The sequence below is a fragment of the Lissotriton vulgaris genome, chromosome 7 (genome assembly GCF_964263255.1).
Source record: "Lissotriton vulgaris chromosome 7, aLisVul1.2, whole genome shotgun sequence".
NCBI lineage: Eukaryota > Metazoa > Chordata > Amphibia > Caudata > Salamandridae > Lissotriton > Lissotriton vulgaris.
In genome coordinates this window covers 614,120,012-614,140,721 of record NC_141695.1, presented here as the reverse complement: position 1 = coordinate 614,140,721, position 20,710 = coordinate 614,120,012, and the positions used below count along the sequence as shown (strand labels likewise).

General features: G+C 43.3%; 1 protein-coding gene across 3 annotated transcripts in view; it reads left to right on the top strand.

Annotated features, from left to right (window-relative positions):
- The window catches only part of TMEM94 (transmembrane protein 94), a 734,938-nt gene that overhangs the window by 423,398 nt on the left and 290,830 nt on the right, over positions 1-20,710 (top strand). For all 3 annotated transcript variants that reach the window (XM_086930762.1, XM_086930761.1, XM_086930760.1), the window contains 2 exons: positions 9,722-9,895; positions 10,532-10,634. In XM_086930762.1, coding sequence (XP_086786888.1) covers positions 9,722-9,895; positions 10,532-10,634 — 277 coding nt within the window. The remainder of the gene's footprint in view (positions 1-9,721; positions 9,896-10,531; positions 10,635-20,710) is intronic.

Below are 20,710 nucleotides of genomic sequence, written 5' to 3'. Positions count from 1 at the left end.
TACTGTACCCGGTCTACAGCACCTCAGGGCCCCTATCGACGCACGCACAGCGAATGTGTGTCCTTCGGAGGAGAGACGCTCATCGATCCTTCGGAAGGCTCTAGCGCTCATGATTATGATAACCCCAACGGTGAGAACAGTATTGTCTCTCCTGGGCTTTATGGCTCTATGTGTCTTCCCCTCTCCAATGCACGCTTCCATATGAGACCCCTACTGGGATGTCTGGAAGGTCAGGGAACCAGACACTGGGGGTTTGGGAAGACAGGATTCACCTGTCACGAAAAGCTCTACAGTTCATCCCCTGGTAATGTTTTCCACGAAATCTCTTCTGGGGGATTCCCTTCCACAAAGAGATGCCAGTGCAACCCACAGTGCTGGGTGCTTCTCTACATGGCTGGGTGTGAGTTCTGACCCTCTTCGGATACAGGGTACATCGTCCCCGAAAGAGACCAGGTACCACATTGGTTTCCTGGAGCTTTGAGAAGTCCGGATAGCCCTAATGCCGTCCAGCCATAGTTTCACACCTGCTTCCTGTTTGTCCAGATGGTCAATACGGCAACACTGTTCTGCCCCTACAAGCTGTGAGGATCCAGTTCTCTACTGTTGTCTCGGGGATCCCAGACAGTCTGGCTTCGGCTGTTAGCCATGAACCTGACTAGCATGGCAATTCTCCTTCCCTGTGTTCAGAATGTTCAGGCAGGCGCTCTCGGCAGACTCATTCGCTTAAACCGCACATGGGTCTTGCACGGCGAAATGGTGCAAGACATATTCGAAGAATGGTATACTACGGGAGTCGATCTGTTCTCTGCCGCAGGAAACAGCAGATGCCGTGACTTCGCCTTCAGGTTCTGCCACCCTGGGACTCTGGGGTAGGCTCTATAGATCGATTGGTCAGGCGTTTTTTTCTCTATGATTTTCCGCCAATTTTCCTGATTCAGACTGTGCTGATCCAGTTCTCTCTCTTACGGGCCTAGATGATCCCCGTGGCTTCGGAGTGGCCCTGTCAGTGGTGGTTCACAGACCCACTCCTGTCTCTTCTGCCATTTTCTCTTTCGCGTAGGCAAGACCTTCTGAGGAAGTTCGGCGACAGACGGTGCACTCCGGCCTCTTGTTGCACTTAGCGGCATGGCCCCTGAGCTCGTACAGTGCGGACATTTGAATCTTTCAGGACTGTATGGCGATTTTATATTTGAAAAAAAGAAAGGGGAGGAAGGACAAGCTTCCATCTACACACATGTCCTATGCTTATAGGAGATGAGATTTTACATTTGGTGTGTTTTTAAGGACTTGGATCCTGCCTCCTGTAAGGAAGATGTCCTCCTTCCTTACTTCCTTCTCTTGGCTCGATCTGGTTTTCTTTGCCATTCCATAGAAGTTTACCTGGCAGCTTTGACTGCGTATAGGAAATGTCCTTCACAAAATTTTGTTTGAAAATCCCAGTCGTCTGAGATTTTCTTGAAGGATTGACAAAAGGGTTTCCTCCCATTTGGCGCCCTTTGCCTTCTGGGAGTTGCATGTAGTCCTGTCACGATTGATGAAGGTACCCTTTGAACCCTTCCGTAGAGTTTTTTTTTCTTCAGCATCTGTCCTGGACAACGGCTCTCATTGTGGCCGTCACTTCTGCCCGCAGGGTCAGCGTATTTCAGGCTTATGTTGTACATCAACCTTATACGGTTTTCATTCCTCTACGGTAGTTATGAGGACTCCATCTTAGTTCCTTCCTAAAGGTGTCGAGTTTTATGTACCCAGTACTGTTACACTGCCTACAATTATTTATTAATACAAAGCTCCCCCCATTTGGAAGGAGGCACCCAGTCGCACAGCTCAAAAGTTAGACAATAATGTCTATAAACAGTTCATCAAGGTTGATTCCACGCAATGTTGGGGTTCCTTAAGTATTTAATACTTGATCAAAAAGTTCAATGTAGTTCCATAAAGCATAAACTTCATTCCAACGAAAAAAATCATCCGGTTCTAAATCCTCCCCAATGCATTTCGGGCAGATGACAAGCCCTTCCTCAGGGGACAACTCTACAAACAAAAGGAAAATGCCAAAGTATCACTGGATATGACCCATATAATACAAAAAATTGCATCACACAAATCAAGTCATTGTGTCATTAACCACATGTGCAAAACTCAGAACAGAAGGGTGAGTACAGGTCACTCGGATCAAGTTCCTTAAAACAGAAAGTGTCAAACGTATAAAGCAAATTCGTGAACGTTGTAATTACACTGGTATAAAAATGAAGTGCCTGACCAAAATGTGAAAGTGGTGCTCCTCAGTGAAAATGGTAAAGAAAACAGTGTGACGAAAGTAACAAACCACCAAGGCGTGTGTAAAAGTGAACATAACCCATGGTGTGACGCACTCGCAAGCACGGTACTCACGGAAAAATTACATCCGTGACTCTTAGGTCGCGATATCTGTAAAACGTGAAACAGTGATTAGAATGCGGTTTAAAGTAAATCCGGCATGTATGCCGAGAAGGTAACAAAGTCCCCAATGTGGAGTACTTACAGTGTCAAAAGGTTGTTCTGAAACAACGTCAACTCAGTCTCGGGAACCCCACGGAAGTTCAAACTCAGAGGAAATTAGTACCGGCTACCCACGTGTGCATGCAGATAGAAAGCGGACTAGTAAGAAAAAAGGTGACGCCATGTTGAATAAGGGAAGTGAAGTAAAGCGAGTGTTGGTCTCGGTCAAGACCGAAAAAAAGGTCTATCACCGTAAGAAAAAAATAGTAACATAGGTGATGCGGAAAAGGTAAGAAATGCATATGTAGAGGTTACGAAACACATTACAATGACACAATATTATGACATAATATAACAGCTGTAAATGAGTACAGTAATGGATATATGGGTATGTAATCTGCGATTCAAAGATGACATAAAAATTCCATGCGATCATTCAGGCCGTGTGGCTGCATCGATGCCATGTAGCGAATCCAGAAGTTCTCTCTCTTTAGCAAAGTCTGCTTGTTGTTGTGTGTGGGAGTAACTTGTTCCAGTACCAGATATTTGAGTTGGGCAACAGAGTGTTTTAAGTTCAGTGAAGTGTGCTGCAACAGTGGATTTAATATTTCCAGTTCTTATATTGCTTTTATGTTCAAGTAGACGGGTTCTGATCTTTCTTTCAGTATGACCAACGTAGCATTTCCCGCAGGGACATTTTAACATGTAAATTAAATTGGCAGAGTTACAGGTGGCATTTACTCTCAATTTGATTGGATGACCCTTCATGGGGTGGTTGATGACATTACCTTGGATGCAGTTATTGCAATTGCTGCAATTGTAACAGGGTCGAAGACCTTTGAAGGTAATTGGTTCACTTTGTTTGTTGGTTCTCTTCAGAATTTCTTTAAGGTTGCGTCCCCTTTGAGCTGTGCGACTGGGTGCCTCCTTCCAAATGGGGGGAGCTTTATATTAGTTTCCACATTCACGCTGTGAGGTACAGACAGCGTAATTCCCCGTGAGCACGCCACAGACCATTACTTTGATTTAACTTTTGAACTATCTTGCTGTGAACTTGAAGTGAGCATGTTTAAACTTGTTCGCAATATCAGACTGCGACACTATTTTCAGAATATAGTGACTCCTTCAAGCACTGATGATGACATGCTAAGAGGATTACGCCCACGTAGCACCTTCATAGCTCCTGTGAGCCACAAGATCATTGATATGTTCGAGAATATGGTTAAAAGAGACCTAGCCAAGATGCCATTTCAAGCCAGAGCAAAACGTGAGAATCTTACTGTTGCCGAAAAAAACACTCTACTCAAAATTGCAAACAATCCTACTATTGTGTGCCAAACAGCAGACAAGGGTGGCGCCCTAGTCATCATGGACGCCACATTCTACGAAGAACAAGTATTGGCCCACACCAGTGATACCAACACTTATGCTTCACTGATGAATTTATGACTGTACTAATTGGAATCATCAAACGAGCATTTGATAATGGAATCATCAATGATCGAACTCGACGGTATCTGACTCCCGACAACCCCAAGCCACCGACACTATACATGTTGCCCAAGATGCACAAGCATCCAACTAGACCACCATTCAGGCCCATCATGTCAACTAAAGGGTCTATCCATGAACACGTTGGCAAATTCTTGGACAGATATCTTCAGCCTTTTGTTTTAAACACCAGATCACACATCAGGGACACAACTGATTTCCTTGTCAAACTTGAAGAAGTGACCAAGACATCAGGAGATGAAGAATTATTGCTGTGTACTGTGGACGTCTGTTCACTATACACATCAGTACCACACGATTTGGGTATCAACGCCATTGAACATGAATTATCCAACTCTGATCTGGATTCAGACATGCAACTTCTGCTCATGGAACTAATGGTATTCACACTGTACCACAGTTATTTCACTGTTTTCAACCAATGGTTCCACCAGCTGTGTGGAACCGCCATGGGAAATTGTGCAGCGCCGTCCTACGCTAACATTTTCATGAAAGCCTTTGAAGAAAGACCTATCCTCAACCAAAATGCCTAGCAAAATCATGGTAAACTCTTTTTGAGATTCATAGATGATATTTTCATTCTATGGAAAGGAACAGAGATCGAGTTGACTGATTTTTTAACGACTTGGAATTTGATCAACGACCGAGTGCAATTCACTTGGAATATGGACAGAGAGCGCATACATTTTTTGGATGTTAAGATTCAATGCAACTCTGGGAACTGGAGTACCACCATTTTTCGAAAACCCACTGATCGTAATTCACTTTTACATCATCAGAGTTTCCATAGACCTGGGCTGAAACGTAATCTGCCACTGTCCCAACTCATGCGAGTCAAACGCATAGTCTCTTCGGAAGACACATGTCAGCAGGAAATTTTCAATATGGTAGAAAGACTTAAGGCACGTGGTTATCCACAACAAATTCTCGATACAGCAGTCACCCGTATCGGGGAAATGAAGCGTGAAGAATTGTTACAAACCCGTGTCAGGACGGAGAGCACCCGGATGGTAGTGGTTTCCAAATATACCATTTTGAGTAATCAATTCAAGAACATTATTTGTAAACACTGGTCCCTGCTCAGTCTCGAACCTGATTTTCATGGCATTTTTGGTCAGCCACCGATGTTTGCGTACACCAGGGGACGCAAGCTTAAAGAAATTCTGAAGAGAACCAACAAACAAAGTGAACCAATTACCTTCAAAGGTCTTCGACCCTGTTACAATTGCAGCAATTGCAATAACTGCATCCAAGGTAATGTCATCAACCACCCCATGAAGGGTCATCCAATCAAATTTTTTTTTTTTTTGTATGTTCTTATATAGCGCTCGACTACCCGGAGGCATCTCGGCGCTTGCCTTGGGAACCCGTCCTGGCTTTTCCCTGTGAGATAGCCCCTAACGGGCATCCCCAAGGTGAAAGCCAGGCATCCCGCCGCAGGGGGCCGTTGTGGAGATTAAGCAAGCTTAATGCCCAGAGTTGCAGAGTGTGAACCCATGATTAGGTCAGGCACCGAAGCGAGAATTATCGAGTCCGTGGACATTTGAGCTGAGAGTAAATGCCACCTGTAACTCTGCCAATTTAATTTACATGTTAAAATGTCCCTGCGGGAAATGCTACGTTGGTCATACTGAAAGAAAGATCAGAACCCGTCTACTTGAACATAAAAGCAATATAAGAACTGGAAATATTAAATCCACTGTTGCAGCACACTTCACTGAACTTAAAACACTCTGTTGCCCAACTCAAATATCTGGTACTGGAACAAGTTACTCCCACACACAACAACAAGCAGACTTTGCTAAAGAGAGAGAACTTCTGGATTCGCTACATGGCATCGATGCAGCCACACGGCCTGAATGATCGCATGGAATTTTTGTCATCTTTGAATCTCAGATTACATACCCATATATCCATTACTGTACTCATTTACAGCTGTTACATTATGTCATAATATTGTGTCATTGTAATGTGTTTCGTAACCTCTACATATGCATTTCTTACCTTTTCCGCATCACCTATGTTACTATTTTTTTCTTACGGTGATAGACCTTTTTTTCGGTCTTGACCGAGACCAACACTCGCTTTACTTCACTTCCCTTATTCAACATGGCGTCGCCTTTTTTCTTACTAGTCCGCTTTCTATCTGCATGCACACGTGGGTAGCCGGTACTAATTTCCTCTGAGTTTGAACTTCCGTGGGGTTCCCGAGACTGAGTTGACGTTGTTTCAGGACAACCTTTTGACACTGTAAGTACTCCACATTGGGGACTTTGTTACCTTCTCGGCATACATGCCGGATTTACTTTAAACCGCATTCTAATCACTGTTTCACGTTTTACAGATATCGCGACCTAAGAGTCACGGATGTAATTTTTCCGTGAGTACCGTGCTTGCGAGTGCGTCACACCATGGGTTATGTTCACTTTTACACACGCCTTGGTGGTTTGTTACTTTCGTCACACTGTTTTCTTTACCATTTTCACTGAGGAGCACCACTTTCACATTTTGGTCAGGCACTTCATTTTTATACCAGTGTAATTACAACGTTCACAAATTTGCTTTATACGTTTGATACTTTCTGTTTTAAGGAACTTGATCCGAGTGACCTGTACTCACCCTTCTGTTCTGAGTTTTGCACATGTGGTTAATGACACAATGACTTGATTTGTGTGATGCAATTTTTGTATTATATGGGTCATATCCAGTGATACTTTGGCATTTTCCTTTTGTTTGTAGAGTTGTCCCCTGAGGAAGGGCTTGTCATCTGCCCGAAATGCATTGGGGAGGATTTAGAACCGGATTATTTTTTTCGTTGGAATGAAGTTTATGCTTTATGGAACTACATTGAACTTTTTGATCAAGTATTAAATACTTAAGGAACCCCAACATTGCGTGGAATCAACCTTGATGAACTGTTTATAGACATTATTGTCTAACTTTTGAGCTGTGCGACTGGGTGCCTCCTTCCAAATGGGGGGAGCTTTGTATTAGTTTCCACATTCACGCTGTGAGGTACAGACAGCGTAGTTCCCCGTGAGCACGCCACAGACCATTACTTTGATTTCACTTTTGAACTATCTTGCTGTGCAAGTCCCTCTCTCATTCCTTTGGATTACAATTATTTATTGTCAGAATCCCTGTTCCCCTGCTGAGAGAGATTCCTTCCCTTTTGTTGGAAGGATCTTGTAATTCCATTTTGGGCAAGAATTACGAAATCTGTAGTTCAGAACAGCTATCTGTGATCTATAGCTCGGTTTGAACTGGTATAGCTACCTCAGAACAATCTGTTTCTGGGTTACTTGTTTTCCTCTATTCAGCTGTGTTATCAGACAGCTGACACTTTGCTTAGTGAGCCTAGGGCTCATTTTACCTGAGGTAAAGCAGCTGCTGTGCCTTTACTTCATAGCATACCTATTTTGGAATTCTGTAAGGCTGCCACTAAGAAGTCAGTACATACCTTTGCTTAACACTACTGTCTGAACTCTGATGCCAGGGCAGAAGCTCAGGTTGGACAGGCTTCGCTGCGAATTCTTTTTGCAACATAGTGGGTGTGTTTGTTTCTTCCACCGCTGGGGTTGTTTTTTGGGATGGGCTTGCCATTCTATTCACATGATTATGGCTATACACAGAGATCCCCTACTACATACGAAGTCGTTTCTCATGTGTAACTCCAGTTTTGTAGTAGGGGTATCTCTGTGATAGTCATAGGCAACCCACCCTCCTCCCCGGTGGATGAAACCGTGATATCCTGAGGCACCAGGCCTTTCTTTATACGCCTTCAAAAAGAACTGAAAGTAAATGGCCTTTGGCTGTGCATCATGGGATACCAAGGGTCTCTGGAAGGATTCTTAAAGGCACTGTATCCATTTACAGACATATAATGGCAGCCGATGGGGCTTGTCTGTCCAGCCCTTCATCTCTATCATGAAAAAGGGATTTCTATGAAAGGGAGTTTCTCTATGTGTGAAACTCAGTAAAATAGTTCAATTTAATTGTTACCTGGCTATCCTTTTCACTTCAGGATGAAGTAATGGCCAGAGTAGCCTGGTGTTTTCAGGATCCATTATTGACTTTATTATCTCGTAAGTTTCTATGCAGGACTGCAGTGGAAGACACCTTAAGAGACTAGATCTATTAAAGTGCTCCGGGGTCCACGCACATGGGTGGGACTATTCACATGATTATGTGTATCACAGAGATAACCCTACTACAGAACTGAAGTTATAAGTAAGAAACTACTCCTTCTCTCTCCCTCCCCTATTCTGTGTATAGTAAATTAGCATGTCAAGGCAAGGAGATTCAAAGGGCATACCACCTTTCATATGTGAGCCTGGCTTTCCCCAGACCTGAGAGATGTTGCCCCTTAAGGCCCATTTGGCGCCAGGACCGGTGGGAAATTAGCTTTGCAAGGAGGTGTGTTACACCTCCAGGCTAGTCACACCCCTAAGGTGGGCAGCCTGAAGTGAACACAAAAGAAAATTCCATCATCTTGTGTGTGATGGAATTAGGAATTCTTAGATAGGGAGAGGCCCACACCCCACAGGAAGTGGTAATTTAGGGGGTGTAGTGATTGCAGGGGTAAGTAGCCGATTGGCTACTACTCTTCACTCCCTTACCGCCCCCAAATTGAGGATTTAGGGGGTCCCCTGGCACCAGGAAATCATATTTGACTACAGGGAACCAAGGAAGAAAGAAAAAGGACCGAAGAGAGCGAGAGCCAAAGATTGGTGCAAACCACTGCCAGGCTGCTTGCACTTTGAATGTCTCTGGGATCGACTTTGCCAAGGGCTGGACACCCTCCCTCAAATACTTAAAAGCCCGCCGACCACCTCAACACCCGGGAAAGATCTCACTTGGAGTGGAGGAACTGCTCGACTGTATCTGCAGGCACTGCAAAGCATCTGCCACTCCATTGTTTTGCTAGCCATCGGGCTCACTGAAGGAGCAATGCGACAGGGGAAAGGTCTTCATGCTCCAGGTCAGATCCGTCTCATTGAATTGAATCCGCATTTCTAGAGCGTGTGGTTACCCGGAGGCATCCCAGCGCTTGAAGCAGTCCAATCACGAACTCTGTGCTGTGTTTAGGGGAACAGAAAGGTTTTTATGAGTTTTCGAAAAGCCAGATGGTTGGTCTCAAGACTAATATGGAGGGGGAGACGGTTCCACAACCTGGCGACATTATACAACTGCTGAATACTGATGCTAAAGTTAACACAAGTGTTGGTCAAGCTGCTCTGAAGAAGTCTCTTGGCTGACACCTTATATGGAGTCTCTCAGTCTTACCCATTTTGCATAAAGTTATTGTTCCATATGCTAAAGAGCCACAGGACTATGAAGTTGTTTAGCTTGCTGTTCTAGTCTAAAGTTTGAGTATCAGTGAAGATTCTACGATGCAAAAGAAATGGTTATTTACTTGTAGTCCTGACTCTGAATTATAGGAATCTTCATTGATGCCCTAAACAATTCTCGCTACTCCCCAACTTCTTTTCTTGGGCATATCGACTAAAATCAAATGTATTCCTTGTCTCCCTTATTTGGTTGAAAAAGAACTGACATTGTTGTATAAAAACAAATACAACTTTAGTTTTAGAAAAGATTTCCAACCAGGGCAAAAATATGAACTCCTTGTAGGAGGATGAGATTGAATTTTGTGCATGTTATTAATTTATTTGGTTTCATAAATCTAATTCTTGATATTTTAATGACACCCTTCTTGTTTCTAACTCAGGCTTCACCCCTGGAGCCAAAGAGCTGTTTCAGCAGGAGAACCACCTTGCAATGTACCTCCTACCTAGTGACGAGATGGTGAAGGAGACGATTCTGGGCAAATTGTCAACCGTGGCCAAAAGAAGGCCACCTTTAAGCCACATGATTAGCCTCTTCATACGAGACGCCATCAGCAGTAAGTAGAGAAATCTGAAAATTCTTTGCCAATGACTGAGGCCCGAATAGAGGAGAGAAGTGTATTTACTTCCTCATGCTAGCTCAAACAATTAGGGGTGACAAGATTCTAACCATTTAATGGAAGAGAATAACTGAGGTTAGGATGGCTGCATTTTTCTTAATGTATAATATCTTCATATATTTTGTTTTTATACTAGTTTATGAAATTGCCTTCTGCATGTCAGTCATTTTAGACTTTAAACTTTTTCCTGAGAACTGTCTCTAAGTGAAAGCTGCTTTTCTGTTGCATCACAATTATTCTTGGTATCTAGCTCACAGGGAATGGAGAGTATGAATCGGAAAGAGACTAGAAAGAAGCAGCTGTAGACCTGGAACTTTACTGATACCCACAGCTTCATGTAGATAAACTCATTTTAGCACCAGTTCTATCCTAGCTTTTCAGTGGTAAGGGCTGATGTGGGGTAGATGAAACTCAACTGCTTACTGCCAATATTTCTCATCCAATATACCTTACACCTACTTCATATGCATTCTTAAAATGATTGCCATATATCAAAATGGATTCTGGTAATGTGATCTTTACTTTACTATCTGATCGGGTGGAAGACTGTTTTTCTCTTTTTCTTTCCCGTAGACACAGAGCAGATGTTGTCTCATGGCACTGCTGATGTCATCCTGCAGAGTTGCACGGATTTCTGGGACGGTGCAGACATCTACCCTCTTTCAGGATCTGACAGGTGCAGTTAATTGATTTTGGCTTACATTTTGTGTTTGTTTTTTGTGAAATAAGTTCTTTTTCCATCAGAGTAAGTGTACAACAGCCGGGTCATGTTTGTGACTAAGAAGTCCCTACTGCCGTTTTGCTAGCCTCTTCCACGTCTGCTGCTTCTGTTATAATGCTTACTAACTGATGCTCGGTCTTTCGCAGTGGCAACTCCTCCGCTAAGGCGGAGAAGCGTTGCCTCACTGCTCCGCGAGCAGTAGTTAAAAGAAAACAAAAATTATAATAGCCAACGTTATTACCATTTTAGTTTTCCATTTCCTCATGCAGGGCTGGACTGCCAGAGCAGGGGCCAGGAAGAGGAGTAGTTGCTCCACTATTAAGTGTGCATAACTGTTTGGCCGGCCCTCTCGGGCAGCCCATAAGTCATGAGCACTTTGTGTGTTCAGCATCCAGGCTGAATTACAGCCTGGTTGCAGAACATGCCCAGGCCCTCATTTCCCGCGTGCTCAGACCAAGCACAATGCTGCTTTGCAACGTTGTTTGGGTAGGGGAGTCAGGAGCTTTGGTGCTTCCTGGTTCCTGCTTCCGAGGAGCGAGTGGCAGCAGCGAGCGGACTGGGAGGTGGCGGCCGGCCGGATGGCCGGCATGAAGGTAAGTGGTTTTGTTGGAATTATTTTAATTAACAAACCCCCCCTACCCGCCACCCCTGGTAAATAGCAGCCGCCACTGTTCTCTACTTTGCCATTGTTATCACTATACGAACACTTCAGATTCGCCTCTCCTATGTTTCAGCCCACTTTTTCTAAATATTTTCTTTAGTTTTGTATTGTCTGACGGAGACTTCTAACTGCATATTCTTTACCTTAGAATTATTGCAAGGTGTCAGACTGGATATGGAAATTTTAATGAGCAGTAGCCCTGCGCGCTGGTAAGAAGCGGTGATTTGCTCTGCGTGGTGTTGTCCACACTGGAAGTAGCAAGTGCGGTGCCTATATAGGTGCCACTCCAGCACGCTGATGTCAGTTGTTTTATTTCTGCCCCAGTCAGAGCAGATCCAGAGAAAGCTACTGTAGGAAGTAGGCTCTGTATGTGATAGTTCGAGGCATGTGAGCTGTAGATCACATGCTTTGCATACTCCTGCCATCTAGTGTTGGGTCCAGATATTTGCAAGTTGTTTTTCTTCGAAGAAGTCTTTCCAGTCACAAGGTAGGGGACTCTTCCTTTTGGTGATAGCACACATAGGCATCAACTCCATTGTTGGATTGTTTTTTTCCGCAATCGGGTTCGGACGTGTATTGCTGCGCTCTTAACCCAAACTTCAACTCAGCCAAAACGAAAGGCTTCGGTCCTACCCCAGCTTTCGAGCCACAGTCAGCATCGACAAGATGTTTCAAACGCCCCGTCCTCTGGCTTGGCACCAAAACATGTCTCTAAGCCCTGGATCGAGTCAGCCGAAATCAGGCTCAAAGCCAAAAACCGCTTTGGAGACGAAATTGTTGACACCGAAAACAAAGCCTCCTTCAGCACCAAAACCCTCAGTGCTGAAAAGTGATTCTACCCCGGCACCTAAATCTTTGGCGCCGAAACCTAAAACTGTTCCTTTGAAGCTGCGCAATCTGATCTTTGACACCTCAACACCCAAATTGACCCAAAAGAAAAGGAACTTTATATAAATCCTGATACAGGACGTGTTCTTACTAAGTCACCTCAGAAACAAAAACCTGTGTCAGAGAACGCATCTTTCTTTATTCCTTTCAAGAGGAAGAATGTGGGTACTAACCCTTCTGCTCCTCCTCTTTTACCACGTTCCCCAACGCCAACCCCTCCACCTTTGTGTAATTTACTGATTACACCAACTGTCGATGATGGAGATGAGGGGGACAATATTTAACCAAGTATTATCAAACAGATTTACCTACAGATAACAACCCAGGTCTTTACCCAGCAGAGCCTTCCCCTCCTGACGGCAATGTAGGATATCTAGATTACTTGCTAGAGCTGCAAAATATCATGGGGCACAGTTACACAAGGAATCTTTAGAGGAAGGTTTCCTATTTGAAATGCTTAGTGCCACACAAAGGGCTAGTCACACTCTACCTATGCTTAAAGGCATGATGAGACATGCCGCCGACATCTTTAAAGGTCCAATATGATATCGCACTCTCTCCCCCAGGATTGATAAAAAATATCAATCTGCTCCCTCAGATGCAGTCATTATTAAAGGACAGTTACCACTAGACTCTTTGGAGGTCTCTAATGCCAACTCACAGACTACAGGGGATGCTCCCCCTCCAGACAGAGTCAAAACTATTAGACACCTCTGGCAAACGAGTAACCGGCCAAGCAGCAAATCCTTGGCTCATTGCCAAATTCCAGGCCCTGCTATGCAGATATGATAGGGCACACTGGGACGAAATGGAGTAGTTGCTACAACACCTCCCAGATGAGCCCAAAGCAAAAGACCAGGATTTAGTCTAGGAAGGGAAGCTCCTATCCAATTCCTGAATAATATGCGATTTAGATGCTGCATACAACGCAGCTGAAGAAATCAACACTAGTGTGTTACTGAAAAGACATGCATGGTTGAGGATTTCTGGTTTCAAACCAGAAGTACAACCGTCTATTTTAAATACTCCTTTTGACAAGGAACATCTATTTGGGTACAAAGTAGGTAAGTCGTTAGAAAGAAAATAAAGAGACACCGAAGTAGCCAAGTCTATGGGAACTTTGCAGTCTCCTGCTAATCTGGGCTCCTTTTGTCGATTCTTCTGTAGTGGAGGGTCGCAAGCCATGTTCTCAGATAATATTGCCACCTCTTACAAAGGCAACAGTCAATCTTCCTCTAAAAGGGGTTTCTTTAGAAGTGGATATAGAGGTAACAACATCAAAGGTTGAGGCAAGGGTTCTGCACCATGTAATTCCCCCTCCCCCAACAAGCAGTGACTTGCCTACACTTCCCTCCCCAATCATTTAACACCTTTCGGGGGACGTCTTCTACAATTCCTCCCCATTTGGCAATCTATCACCACAGACAAATGAGTGTTAGGAATTTTCCAATATGGTTCTTGCCTAGAGCTTACCAACAATCCTCCAAACATACCACCACATTCTCACAAAATGTTACCAGAAAATTTACATCTACTTCAGCAAGAAATTCAGTCTCTCCTCTTCAAAGGAGCCATAGAACCTGTGCTGTTATAACATAAAGGGACGGCGTGTACTCCCTGTACTTTCTCATCCTGAAAAGGACAGCTCCCCGAGACCTATTCTAGATCTCAGACAACTAAACCTCTACATACTGTCAGAGCATTTCCACATGGTAACACTTCAACAAGTGTCCAGCTTCTACAGCAGAGTAGACTTAAAAGACGCATATTTCCACATTCAAATTCATTCTGCTCATCGCAAATACCTCAGATTCATCATAGCGGATCATCATTACGAATTCAAAGTACTACCGTTTGGAGTCACCACTGCTTCCAGGGTATTTACCAAATGTCTGGCAGTAGTCGCAGCACATCTTAGAAGACAACAGATCCTTGTCTTTCCATACCTGGATGACTGGCTCATCAAAGCCAGTTCTTACCAAATGTGGCTCCAACACACTCAAACCACTATTCACTTACTTCACCAACTAGGGTTTACAGTGAATGCGTCGAAGTCTCGTGAATAGCCTTCCAACACACAAGCTTATCTTGGAGCCACGACAGATGCTCACAAAGCTCTAGCCTCCCAATACAGTCAGGATTCACAGTATTCAGTCCCTTCTCACTCAATTTCAGCCCAACCAATCATTGCCAGCAAGAGTCTTCATGAAACTGCTAGGCATGATGGCGTCTTGCATTATAATTGTTCCCCACGCAAGACTTCACATGCATCCCCTTCAAGAATGCTTAGCAAATCAGTGGAACCAGTCGCAGGATCAGTTGACCAATCTAGTGATGGTGGATGGCCGCACCCATCGCTCTCTGCAGTGGTGAAACCCACAAAATATCCAAAGGGTCAACCTTTTCTTGACTGTGCTCCACAGACCATGCTAACAGCAGCCGCAACGGTCACTGTTTGAGGCACTCACCTACAGAATCCAAGGATTATGGACTCTTAAAGTACAGGAGCTTACATATCTTTTTTATCTGTTTCTAATGCTCAGTCTTCCTAACTCACCTTATAGGCAAAACTGTCTTAGTCCGCACAGACAACAGGACAGCTATGTACTACATACAAAAACACTCTCCAACTGTCACGCCTAGCACAAGCCATTTGGAAAGGGGCCATGCATCACAAAATGTATCTCCTAGGAGAACACCTTCCATGAGTAAACAATCAAATTGCAGACCTTCTCAGCATACAGAGACCACAAATCCACGAGTGGGAACTTCATCCCCAAATTCTTCTTCCCTACTCTCAGGAATGGGGATTTCCTCAAATAGACCTGTTATCCACAGCTCCAACCTCAAAATCGACTCTCCAAAGCCAATGCCCTATAGATGAACTGGTCAGGGATATTTGCCTACCCTTTTCCGCCTCTCCCACTCATTCCGCTGGTAGTTCAGAAGCTCAGGCAAACATCCCTAATACTGATTCTCATAACTCCCACATTGGCACGTCAACCCTGGTTCACCACCCGGCTGGAGCTGTCAGTAGTTCCACACCGAAAGCTGCTTATCAACTCCAGTCTCCTCACTCAGAGCCATGGAGAAATCAGGTATCCAAATCCCAAGGAACTCAATCTGGAGATTTGGCTCCTGAACTCATGGAGTTTAGTTATTTACTATTACAACCAGACTGTATGAATATCCTGAAGGAGGCTAGGAGACCTACTGATAGTGCATGTTATGCAGCAAACTGGAAACGTTTTGTTATATATTGTAACAATATCAATCCCCTTGATGCTTCAGTACAACACATCCTCTGTTATCTTTTACACTTGCAGCAATCTGGATTATTTTATACATCCATTTGATTGCATTTAGCAGCAGTAGATGCATACTTACAAAACATACAACACGTATCTCTATTCAGGGTACCAGTGACTAAAGCCTTTATGGAAGGACTAAAAAGAGGACTATCACCAAGAGCTTCCCCTGCACCAGTATGGAATTTGAACATAGTCCTTACAAGGCTAATGGGATCACTTTTTGAACCAATGCACAAGTGTCAACTAACTACAATTTATCTCATGGACCTTTGCTTCTCATCCAGGGGATACTCCTCAATAGTGGTAATCTATAAATAATCCCCGCCCATGTGCGGGATCCAGGAGCATATAGAAAACGCATAATATATATATATATATATATATATATATATATATATATATATATATATATATATATATATATATATATATATATATATATATATATATATATATATATATATATTCTTTTTTTTCTTTTTTTTCAGGGCTACAAAACAGACAAAAGTGCCTTTACCTATTTGGGTTAGAATAAGTGAATGTAATAAATGTATATGCACTTTACTTTTGTTCAAAGCTGAGAATAATTATAAAATGCTATCAGTTTGCTGTCATATGTTTTTAAAAAGGGAAAGCACTTGAGCACTTTATCTAAGAAACGCCATAAACAAAAAAGACACAAGTAAATACAAGCAAATGAACACATTACAAGATGGCCACCACAATGTTTGTGAAATGTATGTTGCCATCTACTATGTCAATGAATGATTATGTCTTTATAATGGCGCAAGTTTTAACACGCAAATTGACACTGACGAAGCTTTTTGGAAGCGAAACGCGTCTGTTAAGGGTGACGGGGTTACAATAAAATTTACAAAATCGGAGACCTGTGTGCCGGCCTGATTTCAGCCTTATTGGAGTGAAAGTGTTCGAGTGTGTAGCGGCTCACCTCTGCTGGCTGAGGCACCCGGGAGAAGGAGGAGCAGCGGCGGTGAACGAATCGGTGCTTTAAGTTAATATGGCCGCCAGCCCCGAGGCAGTTTTGAACGACAATTAAAGATACGGAGAACTTGGATGCAACTCCGAAACAACAGAAACACATACCGATTGCCCCGCCCGAGATCGCTGAACGGCAGTACTGGCAGCGTCGGCTGGCGCTCCGGGAGCACCTAAGGAGATCTCGGTGAGTGAAGCGGCAATTGCGAAAACAGGATTAATTGGTTCAGCCTCTGTCCCGTAACTGGTCCCGTAACAATATCGTAACCCCTAAAAGTGTGATAAGTCACCACCCTAAAAGTTTAATAACACCTCTCAGCTTTGAGCATATGGTTAAAGGAACATGTCGGACGCAGGGGAGCTAAGAGAAGAAAGGGAAACAGCAGCGAATCTGATGTTCAAGTCAGCCACAGAAAGCCTGGCAAATGCAAGTGCAAATACGACCTCAACATCGGCAACACCAATAAACAATCTAAAAATACTATACCAAAGGCTGGAAAGACTAATGGAGAGAGAAGTGAGAAAGTGGTGGGAAGCCACTTCTCTCCAACGTTATGTGGAAGTTGACAGGATTCCGCGAGGATTACGAATTTTTACCGTTCCCTCGTATGAAAAACCAAATCCTGCATTACTTAAGGAATGGGCAGAATACCCAGCGGAATCTGCGAAAGGAATGTTTTGCATGCTGATCAAATACGCTTGGATAGACCGAGATGACTGCCTCAAAGAAATAAATGATTTGGAAGAGCTAATCAAAAGAGAAAAAGACACAAAAACAGGTGAAGATTTGAGAAGAGTGATGACAAAAAGAGTGAAAGAGTACGAGTTGGGAATTAGAAAAAGGAAGCAAATCAAATTCCAACGCGATGAGCAGGACTACACGACGGGAAGAATACTAACATTTGCCCGAAAATTCGATGCGACAAGAAAGCGACTCGCACAAGGCACAGCAGGACCGGGCAATATAGAAACTTCTGAATCGGAAGTTTCAGATGAGGAATTAACAGAAGCAAGGGCAAGTAAAGAACAAGGAAAGGAGGTTCCTCCTTTTTTCGACGAATATCAAGTCATAAAGGAAACAAGACAAAGACCACAACAACGGAATCACCCTCCCCTACAAAACCAAAGAGGAAAACAAGGAGGGGCAAGAGGGGGAAATACAGCAGCCGCTTCACCAAGAGTCACGAGGAGTGCATCGAGGAACAAGAAGTGGTGAAAAATATGGAAGAAAAGAACATCATCAACCTCTCAAACCGAGTATTGACAAAAGAAGAAACCTCCATCCTAAAGAAAGGATTACATTTTTGTCCAGCAGCAGACTTTAACCTGGTAAACACCAGAATTGACTTATTCAAATTTATTGGTAAATCTCAAATTTCAAAAAATATTTGCCCAACAAAGCAAAAATCAAAGCACTGGTGAAATCAATCTCACAAACATCAATTCCGAAACAACGGAGGAATTCCTAAACACCCCCCCAAGTAGTAGCATGCTATTACATGCAAATACACAGGAGTTTGAGGATGAGTCACAAATGAACAATGGGACTATTGTACAAACACGTGACCCAAGTAACTTGAAAAATAAATCAAAAAAATTACCAATGGCTCCGAATGACGCAATTGACATTTTTAACGATGCCATTCAAAGAGACTTGGAAAAACTAGCGAAGGAAAAGATGGATATGAGGAATTCAAACATCTCAAGAAAGGAGTGGGAGGCTATTAAATCTCTAAAAAATGATGCTTCCATAGAAATCAAACCTTCTGATAAAGGAGGAAATATCGTAATTCTCTCCAAAGAAAACTATGAACAAGAAGCATTAAAACAATTGGGAGATCCGAAATGCTACACCACCATCAACAGACAAGAATATGTAAAGAGTACACTTGAATTCCAAGAAATGCTAGTGAAATGGAGAGAGGAAGGAATGATAAATATGGACGAATTCCTATATTTACAATGCGAGGCACCTGTATTACCAACATTCTATCATCTGCCAAAAGTCCATAAGAATCCTAAAAGACCACCAGGACGTCCAATAGTATCATCAATCGGAAGTCTGCTAGAAAACACGTCACGATTTAGAGACAATTTCCTGGCGCCAATTGTAAAAGATCTTCCCTCCTATGTGAGGGACACCCAGGACTTCCTAAGACAGATAGACAATATCACATGGGAACCCAACATGCTCTTAATCACTCTGGTTCTCTTCCAGGGGATCCTCATCAATAGTCATAAGCACTGAATATTCCCGCCCATGTGCGGGACCCCGGAAACAATATAAAAATATATATGTATAAAACACATATATCTCGCTCCACATATATGTATGTACATATATCATTTTTCTCACATCAATGCAGCCCCAAAACTGAGGCTAAACAATGCAAACACATATACATGAACTGCAATTAGTAAGGAATCAAAAAACACATTAGGTCAAAAAACCCTTGGCCTTTGTCTTTTAATGAGTCAAACCACTCATAAATCCTGAAAATTTCTTATAAATAGACATTGTTAGCCCTCAGGCTGCATTGCAAAACAATATCATAGAAAATGAAACCATTTTCACAATAACTGGCACCGTGCCTTTAAGGCAGCCATGACCCCAGGCTTCCCATCATGCCTCAGGGGTGACAGTTAGGTCAGTTGTTCTTTGCATAACCCTGAAGACAGGGCTCAACCACAAGATTGAAACAGTACCAAATCTCATTTACCTGGGGAGGCGGGTGGGTTGCTTATGACTTTGATGAGGATACCCCTGGAAGAGAACTAGGATTACAGGTAAGTAACTTATCCTTCTCTTCCAGGGGATCCTCATCAATAGTCATAAGCACTGAATAGAATAGCAAGCCCATCAACCACCTGCAGGTAAATGAGAAGTACATGACCCAACCAAATCATAACAGCCAAAAAACTTCAGCTGTTAAACAGATTCCTCAGGGAGGCTTGGCCCACCCGGGTATCTGCTCTCGTGTCAGAATCTAGACAGTAATGTCTGGTAAATGTATGGACAGACCTCCAGGTCGCCGCTTTACAAATCTCAGACATGGGCACATCCTGCAGGTAAGCCGCCGTGGCTGCTCTACCTCTAGTAGAATGCGCCTTAGGGGTACCCCCTAAAGTCTTCTGCGCCAATTGGTAAGCAAGCTTGATACACGAAACGATCCACCTGGAGATAGAACGTTTCGAGGCTGCATGACCAGTTCTGATCGATCCGTAGTTAACAAACAATTGATCAGAATGTCGAATAGACTTGGACCTGTCCAGATAGAACTTTAAAACCCTTTTCAGGTCCAAAGAGTGTAACGCCCTCTCAGCTGGAGTAGAGGGATTAGGAAAGAAAGTGGGTAAAGAGATAGACTGATTGACATGAAAATCTGATACCACTTTAGGCAGGAAAGAAGGATGCGTTCTAAGCACCACTCTGTTCAAATGAAAGACTGTATACGGTTCTTTAGTACATAGGGCCTGAATTTCGCTCACCCTACGGGCTGACGTAATCGCTATCAAAAAAGCCGCTTTCCAGGAAATATGCTGTAAAGAAGCTTTATGAATAGGCTCAAAAGGCGAACCCATCAATTTTGATAGGACTAGGTTCAGCTCCCAAGGCGGAGCAGGAGGCCGTACAGGAGGGTACACCTTCTTTAGACCCTGCAGGAAATCTTTTACTGCAGGAAGCTGAAAAAAAGAAGTTTGTGAAGGTGATCGCCTATAAGCTGTAATAGCGGCTAAATGCACCTTAATGGAGTTAAACTTCAAACCTGCTTTAGTCAGGTACAACAAGTATGGGAGAACTGCTTCTTCCTGACTTTTTACCGGATTGTGACTATTCTGCATGCACCACATATAGAATCTTGGTGGACAAAGGCCATGCATTGATGTGAGAAAAATGATATATGTACATACATATATGTGGAGCGAGATATATGTGTTTTATACATATATATTTTTATATTGTTTCCGGGGCCCCGCACATGGGCGGGAATATTCAGTGCTTATGACTTTGATGAGGATACCCCTGGAAGAGAACTAGGATTACAGGTAAGTAACTTATCCATGTTGTCAATCTTTATACTTGTATTGCCCACGAGAACGGCTTAATGGCAGTGAAATGGTTTTTAGACAGAAAATCTGAAAGGTTTAGGCAACATAATTCTATGCTGCTATCC